Source organism: Gopherus flavomarginatus, chromosome 20 (assembly GCF_025201925.1).
Source record: "Gopherus flavomarginatus isolate rGopFla2 chromosome 20, rGopFla2.mat.asm, whole genome shotgun sequence".
Lineage (NCBI taxonomy): Eukaryota > Metazoa > Chordata > Testudines > Testudinidae > Gopherus > Gopherus flavomarginatus.
Window position 1 is genome coordinate 6,395,481 of NC_066636.1, and position 15,461 is coordinate 6,410,941.

Genomic DNA, 15,461 nt, shown 5'->3' on the forward strand with positions numbered 1-15,461 from the left:
GAGACCGTGGGGCTCAGTAGGGGGCACAGAGCCGTGGGGACCGGGGGGCTCAGTGGGGGGCACAGCGCCGTGGGGACCAGTAGGAGGCACCATGCTGCGGTGGCTCAGTAGGGGCCGCAGCGCCGCGGGACTGTGGGGCTCAGTAGGGGGCACCATGCTGTGGGGCTCCGTAGGGGGCACAGCGCCGTGGGGACCGGGGGTCTCAGTAGGGGGCCCCCACCGTGGGGCTCAGTAGGAGGCACCATGCTGTTGGGCTCAGTAGGGGGCACCATGCTGCGGTGGCTCAGTAGGGGCCGCAGCGCCGTGGAGACTGGGGGGCTCAGTAGGGGCCCCAGCGCTGCGGGACTGTGGGGCTCAGTAGGGGGCACCATGCTGCGGTGGCTCAGTAGGGGCCCCAGCGCCATGGGGAGCGGGGGGCTCAGTAGGGGGCACCATGCTGTGGGGCTCAGTAGGGGTCGCAGCGCCGCGGGAGTGTGGGGCACAGTAGGGGGCACAGCGCCATGGGGAGCGGGGGGCTCAGTAGGGGGCACCATGCTGCGGTGGCTCAGTAGGGGCCCCAGCGCCGTGGGGACCGGGGGGCTCAATAGGGGGCACCATGCTGCGGTGGCTCAGTAGGGGTCGCAGCGCCGCGGGAGTGTGGGGCACAGTAGGGGGCACAGCGCCCTGGGGAGCAGGGGGCTCAGTAGGGGGCACCATGCTGCGGTGGCTCAGTAAGGGCCGCAGCGCCGTGGAGACTGGGGGGCTCAGTAGGGGCCCCAGCGCTGCGGGACTGTGGGGCTCAGTAGGGGGCACCATGCTGCGGTGGCTCAGTAGGGGCCCCAGCGCCATGGGGAGCGGGGGGCTCAGTAGGGGGCACCATGCTGTGGGGCTCAGTAGGGGTCGCAGCGCCGCGGGAGTGTGGGGCACAGTAGGGGGCACAGCGCCATGGGGAGCGGGGGGCTCAGTAGGGGGCACCATGCTGCGGTGGCTCAGTAGGGGCCCCAGCGCCGTGGGGACCGGGGGGCTCAATAGGGGGCACCATGCTGCGGTGGCTCAGTAGGGGCCGCAGCGCCGCGGGAGTGTGGGGCACAGTAGGGGGCACAGCGCCATGGGGAGCGGGGGGCTCAGTAGGGGGCACCATGCTGCGGTGGCTCAGTAGGGGCCCCAGCGCCATGGGGACCGGGGGGCTTAGTAGGGGGCACCATGCTGCGGTGGCTCAGTAGGGGCCGCAGCGCCGCGGGAGTGTGGGGCACAGTAGGGGGCACAGCGCCATGGGGACTGGGGGGCTCAGTAGGGGGCACCATGCTGCGGTGGCTCAGTAGGGGTCGCAGCGCCGCGGGAGTGTGGGGCACAGTAGGGGGCACAGCGCCATGGGGAGCGGGGGGCTCAGTAGGGGGCACCATGCTGTGGGGCTCAGTACAGGACACCAGGTCGTGCTCACCATGGGCTCCTTGACATCTTCCTCTGTATCGCTGGGCCGGCTGGGGCTGCTGTCGCTTGCGCTGATCTGCACCAGGACCTCCGTCTTGGAGAGCGTGCTGCCTTGTTTGGCTGCTGGACACAGACAGACACAGGGGCGTGAACCTCCCCTGGGTCCCCAGCTTCTCTATGGGCCCCACCCACCGCTGGTTCGGGGGGGGGGGAATCTGTGCACCCCATTGGTGTGGTTCCCCAGCCCACCTCTGGGGGGGGACAGCCAGGTAACAGCTGTACATAACACTGCACAGGGATGACTTCCCTGGTGCTAAGATGCAGCCACCTCTGCATGGGAGCAGCTCGCCTAGCACTGAGATGAAGCAACTGCCACTGGAAGTGGAGGAGTCACTCCATCGGTGTGCAGCAGTAGAGAGCTGTTATCCTGCACCCGCCATTGGAGGGGCTGCCCACCTATGCGAGGGTATGTTTGTGTGACCTTTACATGGGACACATGTTTCATGCCTGTACAGACATGTTCTCGGGAGCATCAAGCCTATCCATGGCACCACGAGACTTCTAACACCAACCCGCGTGGGTTTCTGTACCGAAACTGGCATGTCCATGTGTGTCCTCATGTGTCCCTATGCATAGAAGCGTGGGTCTGTGTGGTACCATGTCGGGGCATGTGTGGATCCACGTATTAGCCCAAGCACATTAACACATGTTAGAAGTGTGTCTGCATGTGAAGGGGGAAAAGCCCATCTCAGCCTTCGAAAAAGGCTTTTTAATTTAACAAAAGTTCCAGCAGCTCCCTGCCCTTCCCCCAGCCCCAGGTCACTGCACTCTGCCTCTGCCTCCTCCCCTGAACGCTCCCCCAGGTTCTCCTCCCTCTCCCCGGTTTCCTGGGACTCAGCTGTTCGTGTGGGAAGCCTGGAGGTTTGAGAAGGAAGCAGTGGCTTCCCGCATGTGAGCTGGGGCAGGGGGCGCGAGGAGGGCTCCAGGCGCCATACGGCTCTGGTCTGGCCCCCAACCCCGACCCCAACCCTGTCCCCAGGCAGCACGGCTCCAGCCCGGCCGTGGCCAAGCGGCTCCGGTCCCAACCCCAACCCTGGCTGAGCAGCCCCAGCCTGGCCCCCACCTCCAGGCAGCGTGGTAAGGGAGCAGGGAGGGGGTGTTGGATAGAGGGCAGGGGAGTTGAGGGGGTGGATTAGTGTCGGGGCGGTTAGAGGGCAGGGAACAGGGGGATTGAATGGGGGCAAGCGTCCGGGGTGGCAGTCAGGAAGGAGCAGGGGTTGGATGGGGCGGTGGGGGGCAGTCAGGGGCAGGGGTTCCAGGGGCAGCCAGGACAGAGAGAAGGGGTGGTTGGATGGGGTAGGTTGTCCCGGGGGGCCATCAGGAATGAGAGGAGGGGTTGGATGGGGCGGCAGGGGGCAGTCAGGGGACAGGGAAGGGGGGTGGATGGGGCAGGGGTCCTGGGAGGGGGGCTGTCAAGGAACGTGGGAAGTTGGATGGGACAGGAGTTCCGGGGAGGTGGGGGGGCATGACCCCCTTGTGGGGTGAGGAGGAGGGAACCGGTTGTTAACATTTTGTCAGCTCATCACTGACTCACGTCTGTAAGTGGGGAGGGGCAGAGCTAGCCAGTGACCTCACCTTTCCCGTGGCACCAGCGCAGGCAGCAGACAGACACGCCAATAACCAAGACCAGCAGCATGGTGACGGCAGCCGCGGCCGAGGCCCCGATTATCATGATGGGGAGGACCTCTGTGGGGGAAAGAGCAGATGAGAGTGGGTCCCTGCTGCTAAAGCACACAGACAGCTTGCCCAGTGCTGAGATGCAGCCACTCTGGGGAGTGGGGACAGCAGGAGAAAAGTCGCACATAACATCTCACAGGGATGGCTCACCCAGCACTGAAATGCAGCCACCTCTGGGGTGGGCCAGCTGGGGAACACGGTTCATCTGGTGACAGCCACCTCAGGAGTGGGCCATCTGGGTAAATTGTAGCTGGTTTGGTGTGGGAGGGTGGGGCAATTGGGTCAGGGGTTGGAACCCATGGGACCCATCCTGTCAGCATGAGGCTAAGTGGTGCCAGTCTGTGCAGCTCTTCCAGGGTTGCGTGTGGGTGGGGCCAGTTGGGCTGTGGGGATGGCTAGTGTGGATGTGGGCAGGGCTATGGGCTAGGGGCAGGACTTACCCTGCCGGCGCAGTGTGACGGATGCTGAGCGGGCCCCGAAACGGTTCCAGGCCGTGCAGTTGTAGGGCTGGGCGAAGTCCTCCAGGTGCGTGGGCTGGATGAGCAGGGCCGAGAGCACCCCCCGCTCCGTCAGCGCCGTGTCCACTGTGAAGCGCTGCTCTGAGCCGCTGTCCAGCACCCGCTCGCCCCAAGCCCACACCTACCGCGAGAGCGAGGCACAGGCCCTGTCAGCGGGAGGGCAGGCTGGGGGTGGGCAGGGGACAGCAGCACTCAGGATGCGGTGGGGGGCATGGTGGGGAGTTCAGGGGGTCAGTCAGGGGCCAGCCCTCACGATATAGTAGGGGCAGGTGGGAGGGCAGGGGGGCATCTGAACTCACAGTGTGTTCAGGACAGGCTGGGGAGCTGGGGGTGAGTTGCGGGGCAAGCAGAGGGCAGTACTCACAATGTGGTCAGGGCAGGTTGTGCGGCTGGGGTATCAGTGGGGGCAGCACTCATGATGTGGTAGGGGCAGGTTCTGGGGCTGGGGAATCGGTGGGGGCAGGGGGCAGCACTCACGATGTGGTCGAGGCAGGTTTTGGGCCTGGGGTATCGGTGGGGGCAGCACTCACGATGTGGTCAGGGCAGGTTGTGGGGCTGGGGTATCAGTGAGGGCAGCACTTACGATGTGGTCAGGGCAGGTTGTGGGGCTGGAGTATCAGTGGGGGCAGCACTCACGATGTGGTCGTGGCAGGTTGTGAGGCTGGGGCATCGGTGGAGGCAGCACTCACGATGTGGTCATGGCAGGTTGTGGGGCTGAGGTATCGGTGGGGTCAGGGGGCAGAACTCACGATGTGGTCGGGGCAGGTTGTGGGGCTGGGGTATCAGTGGAGGCAGGGGGCAGCACTCACGATGTGGTCGGGGCAGGTTGTGGGGCTGGGGTATCGGTGGGGGCAGGGGGCAGCACTCACGATGTGGTCGGGGCAGGTTGTGGGGCTGGGGTATCAGTGGAGGCAGGGGGCAGCACTCACGATGTGGTCAGGGCAGGTTGTGGGGCTGGGGTATCAGTGAGGACAGCACTTACGATGTGGTCAGGGCAGGTTGTGGGGCTGGAGTATCAGTGGGGGCAGCACTCACGATGTGGTCGTGGCAGGTTGTGAGGCTGGGGCATCGGTGGAGGCAGCACTCACGATGTGGTCATGGCAGGTTGTGGGGCTGGGGTATCGGTGGGGGCAGCATTCACGATGTGGTCAGGGTAGGTTGTGGGGCTGGGGCATCAGTTGGGGGCAGCACTCACGATGTGGTTGGGGCAGGTTGTGGGGCTGAGGTATCGGTGGGGGCAGGGGGCAGCACTCACGATGTGGTCGGGGCAGGTTGTGAGGCTGGGGTATCGGTGGGGGCAGCACTCACGATGTGGTTGGGGCAGGTTGTGGGGCTGGGGTATCGGTGGGGGCAGCACTCACGATGTGGTTGGGGCAGGCTGTGGGGCTGGGGTATCAGTGGGGGCAGGGGGCAGCACTCACGATGTGGTCGGGGCAGGTTATGGGGCTGAGGTATCGGTGGGGGCAGGGAGCAGCACTCACGATGTGGTCGGGGCAGGTTGTGAGGCTGAGGTATCAGTGGGGGCAGGGGCAGCACTCACGATGTGGTCGGGGCAGGTTGTGGGGCTGAGGTATCGGTGGCGGCAGGGGGCAGCACTCACGATGTGGTCGGGGCAGGTTGTGAGGCTGAGGTATCGGTGCGGGCAGGGGCAGCACTCACGATGTGGTCGGGGCAGGTTGTGAGGCTGGGGTATCGGTGGGGGCAGCGATCACGATGTGGTCGGGGCAGGTTGTGGGGCTGCTTATTGATGGGGGCAGGGGGCAGCACTCACGATGTGGTCGGGGCAGGTTGTGGGGCTGAGGTATCGGTGGGGGCAGGGGGCAGCACTCACGATGTGGTCGGGACAGGTTGTGGGGCTGGGGTATCAGTGGGGGCAGCACTCATGATGTGGTCGTGGCAGGTTGTGGGGCTGAGGTATCAGTGGGGGCAGCACTCACGATGTGGTCGTGGCAGGTTGTGGGGCTGAGGTATCAGTGGGGGCAGCACTCACGATGTGGTCGTGGCAGGTTGTGGGGCTGAGGTATCGGTGCGGGCAGGGGCAGCACTCACGATGTGGTCGGGGCAGGTTGTGGGGCTGGGGTATCGGTGGGGGCAGGGGGCAGCACTCACGATGTGGTCGGGGCAGGTTGTGGGGCTGCGGTATCGGTGGGGGCAGGGGGCAGCACTCACGATGTGGTCGGGGCAGGCTGTGGGGCTGAGGTATCGGTGGGGGCAGGGGGCAGCACTCACGATGTGGTCGTGGCAGGTTGTGGGGCTGAGGTATCGGTGGGGGCAGCATTCACGATGTGGTCCGGGCAGGTTGTGGGGCTGAGGTATCGGTGGGGGCAGGGGGCAGCACTCACGATGTGGTCGGGGCAGGTTGTGAGGCTGGGGTATCGGTGGGGGCAGCACTCACGATGTGGTTGGGACAGGTTGTGGGGCTGAGGTATCGGTGGGGGCAGCACTCACGATGTGGTCGTGGCAGGTTGTGGGGCTGAGATATCAGTGGGGGCAGGGGGCAGCACTCACGATGTGGTCGGGGCAGGTTGTGAGGCTGGGGTATCGGTGGGGGCAGCACTCACGATGTGGTCGGGGCAGGTTGTGGGGCTGGGGTATCAGTGGGGGCAGGGGGCAGCACTCACGATGTGGTCGGGGCAAGTTGTGGGGCTGAGGTATCGGTGGGGGCAGGGGGCAGCACTCACGATGTGGTCGTGGCAGGTTGTGGGGCTGAGGTATCAGTGGGGGCAGGGGGCAGCACTCACGATGTGGTCGGGGCAAGTTGTGGGGCTGGGGTATCGGTGGCGGCAGCACTCACGATGTGGTCGGGGCAGGTTGTGAGGCTGGGGTATCGGTGGGGGCAGGGGGCAGCACTCACGATGTGGTCGTGGCAGGTTGTGGGGCTGGGGTATCGGTGGGAGCAGTGGGTAGCACTCACGATGTGGTCGTGGCAGGTTGTGGGGCTGAGGTATCAGTGGGGGCAGCACTCACGATGTGGTCGGGGCAGGTTGTGGAGCTGAGGTATCGGTGGGGGCAGGGGGCACCACTCACGATGTGGTCGGGGCAGGTTGTGGGGCTGGGGTATCAGTGGGGGCAGCATTCACGATGTGGTCGTGGCAGGTTGTGGGGCTGAGGTATCGGTGGGGGCAGAGGGCAGCACTCATGATGTGGTCGGGGCAGGTTGTGGGGCTGAGGTATCGCTGGGGGCAGGGGGCAGCACTCACGATGTGGTCGGGACAGGTTGAGGGGCTGGGGTATCAGTGGGGGCAGGAGGCAGCACTCACGATGTGGTCGGGGCAGGTTGTGGGGCTGGGGTATCAGTGGGGGCAGGAGGCAGCACTCACGTTGTGGTCGGGGCAGGTCGTGGGGCTGAGGTATCGGTGGGGGCAGCACTCACAATGTGGTCGGGACAGGTTGTGGGGCTGGGGTATCACTGGGGGCAGGGGGCAGCACTCACGATGTGGTCGGGGCAGGTTGTGGGGCTGGGGTATCGGTGGGGGCAGCACTCACGAAGTGGTCGGGGCAGGTTGTGGGGCTCAGGTATCGGTGGGGGCAGGGGGCAGCACTCACGATGTGGTCGGGGCAGGTTGTGGGGCTGGGGTATCGGTGGGGGCAGGGGGCAGCACTCACGATGTGGTCGGGGCAGGTTGTGGGGCTGGGGTATCGGTGGGGGCAGCACTCACGATGTGGTCGGGGCAGGTTGTGGGGCTGGGGTATCGGTGGGGGCAGGGGGCAGCACTCACGATGTGGTCGGGGCAGGTTGTGGGGCTGAGGTATCGGTGGGGGCAGGGGGCAGCACTCACGATTTGGTCGGGGCAGGTCGTGGGGCTGAGGTATCGGTGGGGGCAGCATTCATGATGTGGTCGGGACAGGTTGTGGGGCTGAGGTATCGGTGGGGGCAGGGGGCAGCACTCACGATGTGGTCGGGGCAGGTTGTGGGGCTGAGGTATAGGTGGGGGCAGGGGGCAGCATTCACGATGTGATCGGGGCAGGTTGTGGGGCTGGGGTATCGGTGGGGGCAGGGGGAAGCACTCACGATGTGGTCGGGGCAGGTTGTGGAGCTGAGGTATCGGTGGGGGCAGGGGGCAGCACTCACGATGTGGTCGGGGCAGGTTGTGGGGCTGAGGTATCGGTGGGGGCAGAGGGCAGCACTCACGATGTGGTCGGGGCAGGTTGTGGGGCTGGGGTATCAGTGGGGGCAGGGGGCAGCACTCACGATGTGGTCGGGGCAGGTTGTGGGGCTGAGGTATCAGTGGGGGCAGGGGGCAGCACTCACGATGTGGTCGGGGCAAGTTGTGGGGCTGAGGTATCGGTGGGGGCAGGGGGCAGCACTCACGATGTGGTCGGGACAGGTTGTGGGGCTGAGGTATCGGTGGGGGCAGGGGGCAGCACTCACGATGTGGTCGGGGCAGGCTGTGGGGCTGGGGTATCAGTGGGGGCAGGGGGCAGCACTCACGTTGTGGTCGGGGCAGGTCGTGGGGCTGAGGTATCGGTGGGGGCAGCACTCACGATGTGGTTGGGGCAGGCTGTGGGGCTGAGGTATCGGTTGGGGCAGGGGGCAGCACTCACGATGTGGTCGGGGCAGGTTGTGGGGCTGAGGTATCGGTGGGGGCAGGGGGCAGCACTCACGATGTGGTCGGGGCAGGTTGTGGGGCTCGGGTATCGGTGGGGGCAGGGGGCAGCACTCACGATGTGGTCGGGGCAGGCTGTGGGGCTGAGGTATCGGTGGGGGCAGGGGGCAGCACTCACGATGTGGTCGGGGCAGGTTGTGGGGCTGGGGTATCGGTGGGGGCAGCACTCACGATGTGGTCGGGGCAGGTTGTGGGGCTGGGGTATCGGTGGGGGCAGGGGGCAGCACTCACGATGTGGTTGGGACAGGTTGTGGGGCTGGGGTATCGGTGGGGGCAGCACTCACGATGTGGTCGGGGCAGGTTGTGGGGCTGGGGTATCGGTGGGGGCAGGGGGCAGCACTCACGATGTGGTTGGGACAGGTTGTGGGGCTGGGGTATCGGTGGGGGCAGCACTCACGATGTGGTTGGGGCAGGTTGTGGGGCTGGGGTATCAGTGGGGGCAGGGGGCAGCACTCACGATGTGGTCGGGGCAGGTTGTGGGGCTGAGGTATCGGTGGGGGCAGAGGGCAGCACTCACGATGTGGTCGGGGCAGGTTGTGGGGCTGAGGTATCGGTGGGGGCAGGGGGCAGCACTCACGATGTGGTCGGGGCAAGTTGTGGGGCTGAGGTATCGGTGGGGGCAGGGGGCAGCACTCACGATGTGGTCGGGGCAAGTTGTGGGGCTGAGGTATCGGTGGGGGCAGGGGGCAGCACTCACGATGTGGTCGGGGCAAGTTGTGGGGCTGAGGTATCGGTGGGGACAGGGGGCAGCACTCACGATGTGGTCAGGACAGGTTGTGGGGCTGAGGTATCGGTGGGGGCAGGAGGCAGCACTCACGATGTGGTCGGGGCAGGTTGTGGGGCTGGGGTATCAGTGGGGGCAGGGGGCAGCACTCACGATGTGGTCGGGGCAGGTTGTGGGGCTGGGGTATCAGTGGGGGCAGGGGGCAGCACTCACGATGTGGTTGGGGCAGGCTGTGGGGCTGAGGTATCGGTGGGGGCAGGGGGCCGCACTCACGATGTGGTCGGGGCAGGTTGTGGGGCTGGGTTATCAGTGGGGGCAGGGGGCAGCACTCACGATGTGTTTGGGGCAGGCTGTGGGGCTGAGGTATCGGTTGGGGCAGGGGGCAGTACTCACGATGTGGTCGGGACAGGTTGTGGGGCTGGGGTATCAGTGGGGGCAGGGGGCAGCACTCACGATGTGGTCGGGGCAGGTTGTGGGGCTGAGGTATCGGTGGGGGCAGGGGGCAGCACTCACGATGTGGTCGGGGCAGGTTGTGGGGCTGAGGTATCGGTGGGGGCAGGGGGCAGCACTCACGATGTGGTCGGGGCAGGTTGTGGGGCTGGGGTATCGGTGGGGGCAGGGGGCAGCACTCAGTGCCGTGGGGGGCAGGTTGGTGGGCTGGGGGGCTCAGAGGACAGCACTCACAATATGGTCAGGGCAGGTTGTGGGGCTGGGGTATCGGTGGGGGCAGGGGGCAGCACTCTCGATGTGGTCAGGGCAGGCTGTGGGGCTGAGGTATTGGTGGGGGCAGGGGGCAGCACTCAGTGCCGTGGGGGGCAGGTTGGTGGGCTGGAGGGCTCAGAGGACAGCACTCACAATGCGGTCAGGGCAGGTTGTGGGGCTGGGGTATCGGTGGGGGCAGCACTCACGATGTGGTCGGGGCAGGCTGTGGGGCTGAGGTATCAGTGGGGGCAGGGGCAGCACTCACGATGTGGTCGGGGCAGGTTGTGGGGCTGAGGTATCGGTGGGGGCAGGGGGCAGCACTCACGATGTGGTCGGGGCAGGTTGTGGGGCTGGGTTATCAGTGGGGGCAGGGGGCAGCACTCACGATGTGGTCGGGGCAGGCTGTGGGGCTGAGGTATCGGTGGGGGCAGGGGGCAGCACTCACGATGTGGTCGGGGCAGGCTGTGGGGCTGAGGTATCGGTGGGGGCAGCACTCACGATGTGGTCGGGGCAGGCTGTGGGGCTCAGGTATCGGTTGGGGCAGGGGGCAGCACTCACGATGTGGTCATGGCAGGTCGTGGGGCTGAGGTATCGGTGGGGGCAGCACTCACGATGTGGTCGGGACAGGTTGTGGGGCTGGGGTATCGGTGGGGGCAGGGGGCAGCACTCACGATGTGGTCATGGCAGGTCGTGGGGCTGAGGTATCGGTGGGGGCAGCACTCACGATGTGGTCGGGACAGGTTGTGGGGCTGGGGTATCGGTGGGGGCAGGGGGCAGCACTCACGATGTGGTCGGTGCCGGTTGTGGGGCTGAGGTATCGGTGGGGGCAGGAGGCAGCACTCACGATGTGGTCGGGGCAGGTTGTGGGGCTGAGGTATCGGTGGGGGCAGGGGGCAGCACTCACGATGTGGTCGGGGCAGGTTGTGGGGCTGAGGTATCGGTGGGGGCAGGGGGCAGCACTCACGATGTGGTCGGGGCAGGCTGTGGGGCTGAGGTATCGGTGGGGGCAGGGGGCAGCACTCACGATGTGGTCGGGGCAGGTTGTGGGGCTGAGGTATCGGTGGGGGCAGGGGGCAGCACTCACGATGTGGTCGGGGCAGGTTGTGGGGCTGGGGTATCGGTGGGGGCAGGGGGCAGCACTCAGTGCCGTGGGGGGCAGGTTGGTGGGCTGGGGGGCTCAGAGGACAGCACTCACAATACGGTCAGGGCAGGTTGTGGGGCTGGGGTATCAGTGGGGGCAGCACTCACGATGTGGTCGGGGCAGGTTGTGGGGCTGAGGTATCGGTGGGGGCAGGGGGCAGCACTCAGTGCCGTGGGGGTCAGGTTGGTGGGCTGGAGGGCTCAGAGGACAGCACTCACAATGCGGTCAGGGCAGGTTGTGGGGCTGGGGGGCTCAGAGGACAGCACTCACGATGTGGTCGGGGCAGGTTGTGGGGCTGGGTTATCAGTGGGGGCAGGGGGCAGCACTCACGATGTGGTCGGGGCAGGCTGTGGGGCTGAGGTATTGGTGGGGGCAGCACTCACGATGTGGTTGGGGCAGGCTGTGGGGCTGAGGTATCGGTTGGGGCAGGGGGCAGTACTCACGATGTGGTCGGGACAGGTTGTGGGGCTGGGGTATCAGTGGGGGCAGGGGGCAGCACTCACGATGTGGTTGGGGCAGGCTGTGGGGCTGAGGTATCGGTGGGGGCAGGTGGCAGCACTCACGATGTGGTCGGGGCAGGTTGTGGGGCTGGGGTATCGGTGGGGGCAGGGGGCAGCACTCACGATGTGGTCGGGGCAGGCTGTGGGGCTGAGGTATCGGTGGGGGCAGGGGGCAGCACTCACGATGTGGTCGTGGCAGGCTGTGGGGCTGAGGTATCAGTGGGGGCAGGGGGCAGCACTCACGATGTGGTCGGGGCAGGTTGTGGGGCTGGGGTATCAGTGGGGGCAGCACTCACGATGTGGTCGTGGCAGGCTGTGGGGCTGAGGTATCAGTGGGGGCAGGGGGCAGCACTCACGATGTGGTCGGGGCAGGTTGTGGGGCTGGGGTATCAGTGGGGGCAGGGGGCAGCACTCACGATGTGGTCGGGGCAGGTTGTGGGGCTGAGGTATCGTTGGGGGCAGGGGGCAGCACTCACGATGTGGTCGGGGCAGGTTGTGGGGCTGGGGTATCGGTGGGGGCAGGGGGCAGCACTCAGTGCCGTGGGGGGCAGGTTGGTGGGCTGGGGGGCTCAGAGGACAGCACTCACAATGCGGTCAGGGCAGGTTGTGGGGCTGGGGGGCTCAGAGGACAGCACTCACAATGCGGTCAGGGCAGGTTGTGGGGCTGGGGGGCTCAGAGGACAGCACTCACGATGTGGTCGGGGCAGGTTGTGGGGCTGAGGTATCGGTGGGGGCAGGGGGCAGCACTCAGTGCCGTGGGGGGCAGGTTGTGGGGCTGGGGTATCAGTGGGGGCAGAACTCACAATGCGGTCAGGAGGGGGTGTGCTCCGCACTAGACACTCCAGCCGTGCCTTGTCCCCCAGCACCGTCTGCTGGCTGGACTCAGCGCTGATGATAGGGGGCCCTGCAATGGGGGAAGGCAGAATTTAGGGGGGCGGCACCTCCTCATACCTCTCCCCCAGCACAGACACCCCCGTCCTCGGACGCCTTCAGGCCGGTGCAAGAATGTTTTGTGAGCGAGGCGAAACTTCCACCTTGCGCCCTCCCCCGTCCCCGAGCCCCCACCCTGAGGCGCCCCCTCCACAGCAGCACCCCTCCTCTGCCCTGAGGTGCCCCCCCCGGCAGCTCCCCATTCTCCGCCCTGAGGCACCCCCCCGCACCAGCTCACCCCTGCTCGCCTCCTATCCAATGAGCATATGTGTCACAAGCCTGGGCGGCGGGAGAAGCGAAGCAGCCACGGCGTGCTTGGGGAGGAGACGGGGCAGGGGTGAGCTGGGGCAGGGGTTCCCCTGCATGCCCCCCGCCCCTACTTGCTGCAGGCGGCCCTCCCCACGCTCCCCTGCCCCAGCTCTCTCTGCCTAAATGGCGGCGGCGACTGAGGCAGCTGAAGATCTGGCCGCCGCGGTCACTGCCGAAGAAAATGGTGCCCCCCAAATCCTAGCACCAGTCCCCTAAATCGTTGCACCGGCCCTGGATGCCTTCCCCACACCCTATAGGAAGCAACCCCCATGGGGCTGGGCCACCTGAGACTCCACCCATGGAAGCCCCACCCCCAGGCAATGCCCAGCCCCCATGAAATGCCCCACCCCTGCCCTCACCATTGACCGCCAGCGTCACCTCCTTGTCAGCCACACCGATGCGTGGCACGATGGCCTTGCACACGTAGGTGCCAGCATCCTCCTGCGTCACGGTCTTTAGGTGCAGGGTGTTGCCATTACTCAGCACCTGCAGCCACATGGCAGGGGTTAGAGTGGGAGGCCAGGACGCCTGGGTTCCAGCCCAAGCTGTGGGAGGGGATTGGGGTCTAGTGGTTAGAGCAGTGGGGCTGGGAGCCAGGAGTCCTGGGTTCAATCCCTGTCCCTGGAAGGGAAGTGGGGTCTAGTGGTTAGAGCAGTGGGGCTAGAAGCCAGGACTCCTGGGTTCAATCCCTGGCTGTGGGAGAGGAGTGGGGTCTAGTGGTTAGAGCAGTGGGGCTGAGAGCCAGGACTCCTAGGTTCAGTCCCTGGCTCTGGGAGGTGAGTGGGGTCTAGCAGTTGGAGATGGGAGCCAGGACTGCAACGGGCAGGTCACTCACCACGCCGGATCCCTTCTTGGTCCAGGCCAGGGTGAGGGGCGGGTTCCCAGCCCAAGCGCAGGTGAAAGAGGCATCGGCCCCGACATCCACGGTGAGGGGCTTGGGCTGGGAGACCAGGCGGGGCCCGACTGCAGGGGGAGGATCCAGTCAGTACAGGGGTGGGGCTTGTGGTGGGGGGGCAGGGTCATCCTCTCAACACTGCCAGACCCCCCCCATAGTTCCCTGCCAATACTGTACCCCTCCCCCATGCATGCCCACCTTTAATTGTCCTCCCCTGCTCAGTGCCCAGCCCCTGCAGCAACCACAGCCTGGCTCCCTAACTGTGCCCATCCCTCACCCTCCCAGCCCACTCCTCTTCCCCACTGCCAGCACCCATCCCCTGCAAACCCCCCACAGCGCCCACCCCCACTCACAGTGCTCATCCCTCACCCCTCCCAGCGCCCACCCCCACTCACAGTGCACATCCACCAGGGTGCTGACATTGGTGCTGCCCACGACGTTGGCCACCTCGCAGGACACAGGCTGGGTGAAGAAGGAGTGATCCACCCTGGCCTCGTAGCTGTCCCCATTGGCCTCAGCGATGACCACGCCGCCCTTCGCCCACCTGCCCCACAGCCGGCGAGGGGGCGGAGAAGAGACGCACAATTAGGGGGAGCCTCTGCGGCAGCAGCTGGGGACAGTACCGCCTGTTCCCACCAGGGGGCGTGGATTCTCCTCTGCACCCGGCAGGTAAGGCAGCAAGAGCCGGTGAGGGGGGGCCTGCACGTCCCCACTGCAGCCACCAGAGGGCAATGCATCCCCCCCCCCCCCCCGGCTGGGCCCGCGGGGTCTCTCAGGGCACCCGGACGCCGGGGTCCACCAGCGGCTCTTACCGGTAGCCGGTCACCTCGGGGTTGGCAGTGGCGGTGCAGAGGAAGCTGACCTTTCCGCCCTCTGCGACGGTCTGTGGCTGGACAGAGAGGATCACGGTGGGGGGGTCTGGAGGGGGGAAGGGGAAGACAGTCAGAGACATGCGACCAGCTCTGGGGTGGGGCTCACCTGCCCCTCGCTAAGCCCCCTGCCCCTCACAACACAGTGCACCCCACCAGGTGCACCCCCACCCACTGCAGCACAGCGGCACCGAGTCCTCTCCCTGCCCCTCACAGCACAGTGCCCCCCTGCAGCACAGTGCCCCCCACCTGACCCTCCCCGATCCCCACAGCACGTTGAGCCCCCACAACATGGTGCGCCTGCCAGCTCCCATCCCCCCACAGCATGGCACCCCATGCCAAGACCCAGCCCTGCCCCCCCACAGCGCAGCACCTGCACCCCCAGGTCAGGACTCACACAGCACGTCAAGGGTGATGGAGGTCTGCCTGCCAGCAGGTGCAGCCGGGTTGGTGACGCGGCAGGTGTAGGCGCTGCCCATGTCCTGGGTGCTGGGCGTGACGAGCAGGGTGCTGATAGCCGTCGCCCGCTTCCCATCCTCCATCAGGGCCTGGGGAGCAGGAGCAGAGGTCAGGCCTCAGCCTGAGGCCCATTAGGCCCATCCCCCAAGGGGTCCCAGGGGCTGGGAGGGAGAATCTCCCACCCCCGCACTGTGCCATTCTTTCATGCCATATCCCAGCTCCCCTTTAATACCCTATCCCCCCCGCTCCTTTAATAGCCTGAGTCCCACCACACACTTGGGCTGCCCCTTTAATTCCCAACACCCCCCACACTTCAGGCTGCCCGTTAATAACCTGCCCCTGTGCCTCCCCTTTAATGCCCTAGCCTGCACCCTGGTGTCTCACCTTGGCATAGAGGGCAGAGTCTTGCAGCTGCCCATTGCGGTACCAGCTGATCTCAGGGGCAGGCTTGGCACCAGACACCTGGCAAGTCAGGTTGTAGGGCACGCTGGCCTGGACCCGGACGATGGGGCCATTCTGGATCACGGGGTCATTGGGCGGTACTGGGGGGGCAGATGGGAGACAGGGGATCAGTGATGGGGTGGGAGTCCCCAGAGCGGTGCCCCAGCTGTGGGGAGAGGGGGCTCCAGTGCTGTGAGCTTCCCCAGGGTGGTTCCCCAG

At 66.2% G+C, this 15,461-nt stretch overlaps 1 protein-coding gene across 1 annotated transcript in view; it reads right to left on the reverse strand.

Moving 5' to 3' along the window:
• KIRREL2 (kirre like nephrin family adhesion molecule 2) overlaps window positions 1-15,461 on the reverse strand; it is a 28,209-nt gene that overhangs the window by 2,598 nt on the left and 10,150 nt on the right. The window contains exons 4-13 of the mRNA XM_050929831.1: window positions 15,186-15,343; window positions 14,740-14,890; window positions 14,286-14,391; window positions 13,869-14,017; window positions 13,414-13,541; window positions 12,938-13,064; window positions 12,143-12,243; window positions 3,588-3,786; window positions 3,046-3,156; window positions 1,421-1,533 (exon numbers count right to left, since the gene is read on the reverse strand). Of these exons, the coding sequence (XP_050785788.1) occupies window positions 1,421-1,533; window positions 3,046-3,156; window positions 3,588-3,786; window positions 12,143-12,243; window positions 12,938-13,064; window positions 13,414-13,541; window positions 13,869-14,017; window positions 14,286-14,391; window positions 14,740-14,890; window positions 15,186-15,343 (1,343 nt within the window). The remainder of the gene's footprint in view (window positions 1-1,420; window positions 1,534-3,045; window positions 3,157-3,587; window positions 3,787-12,142; window positions 12,244-12,937; window positions 13,065-13,413; window positions 13,542-13,868; window positions 14,018-14,285; window positions 14,392-14,739; window positions 14,891-15,185; window positions 15,344-15,461) is intronic.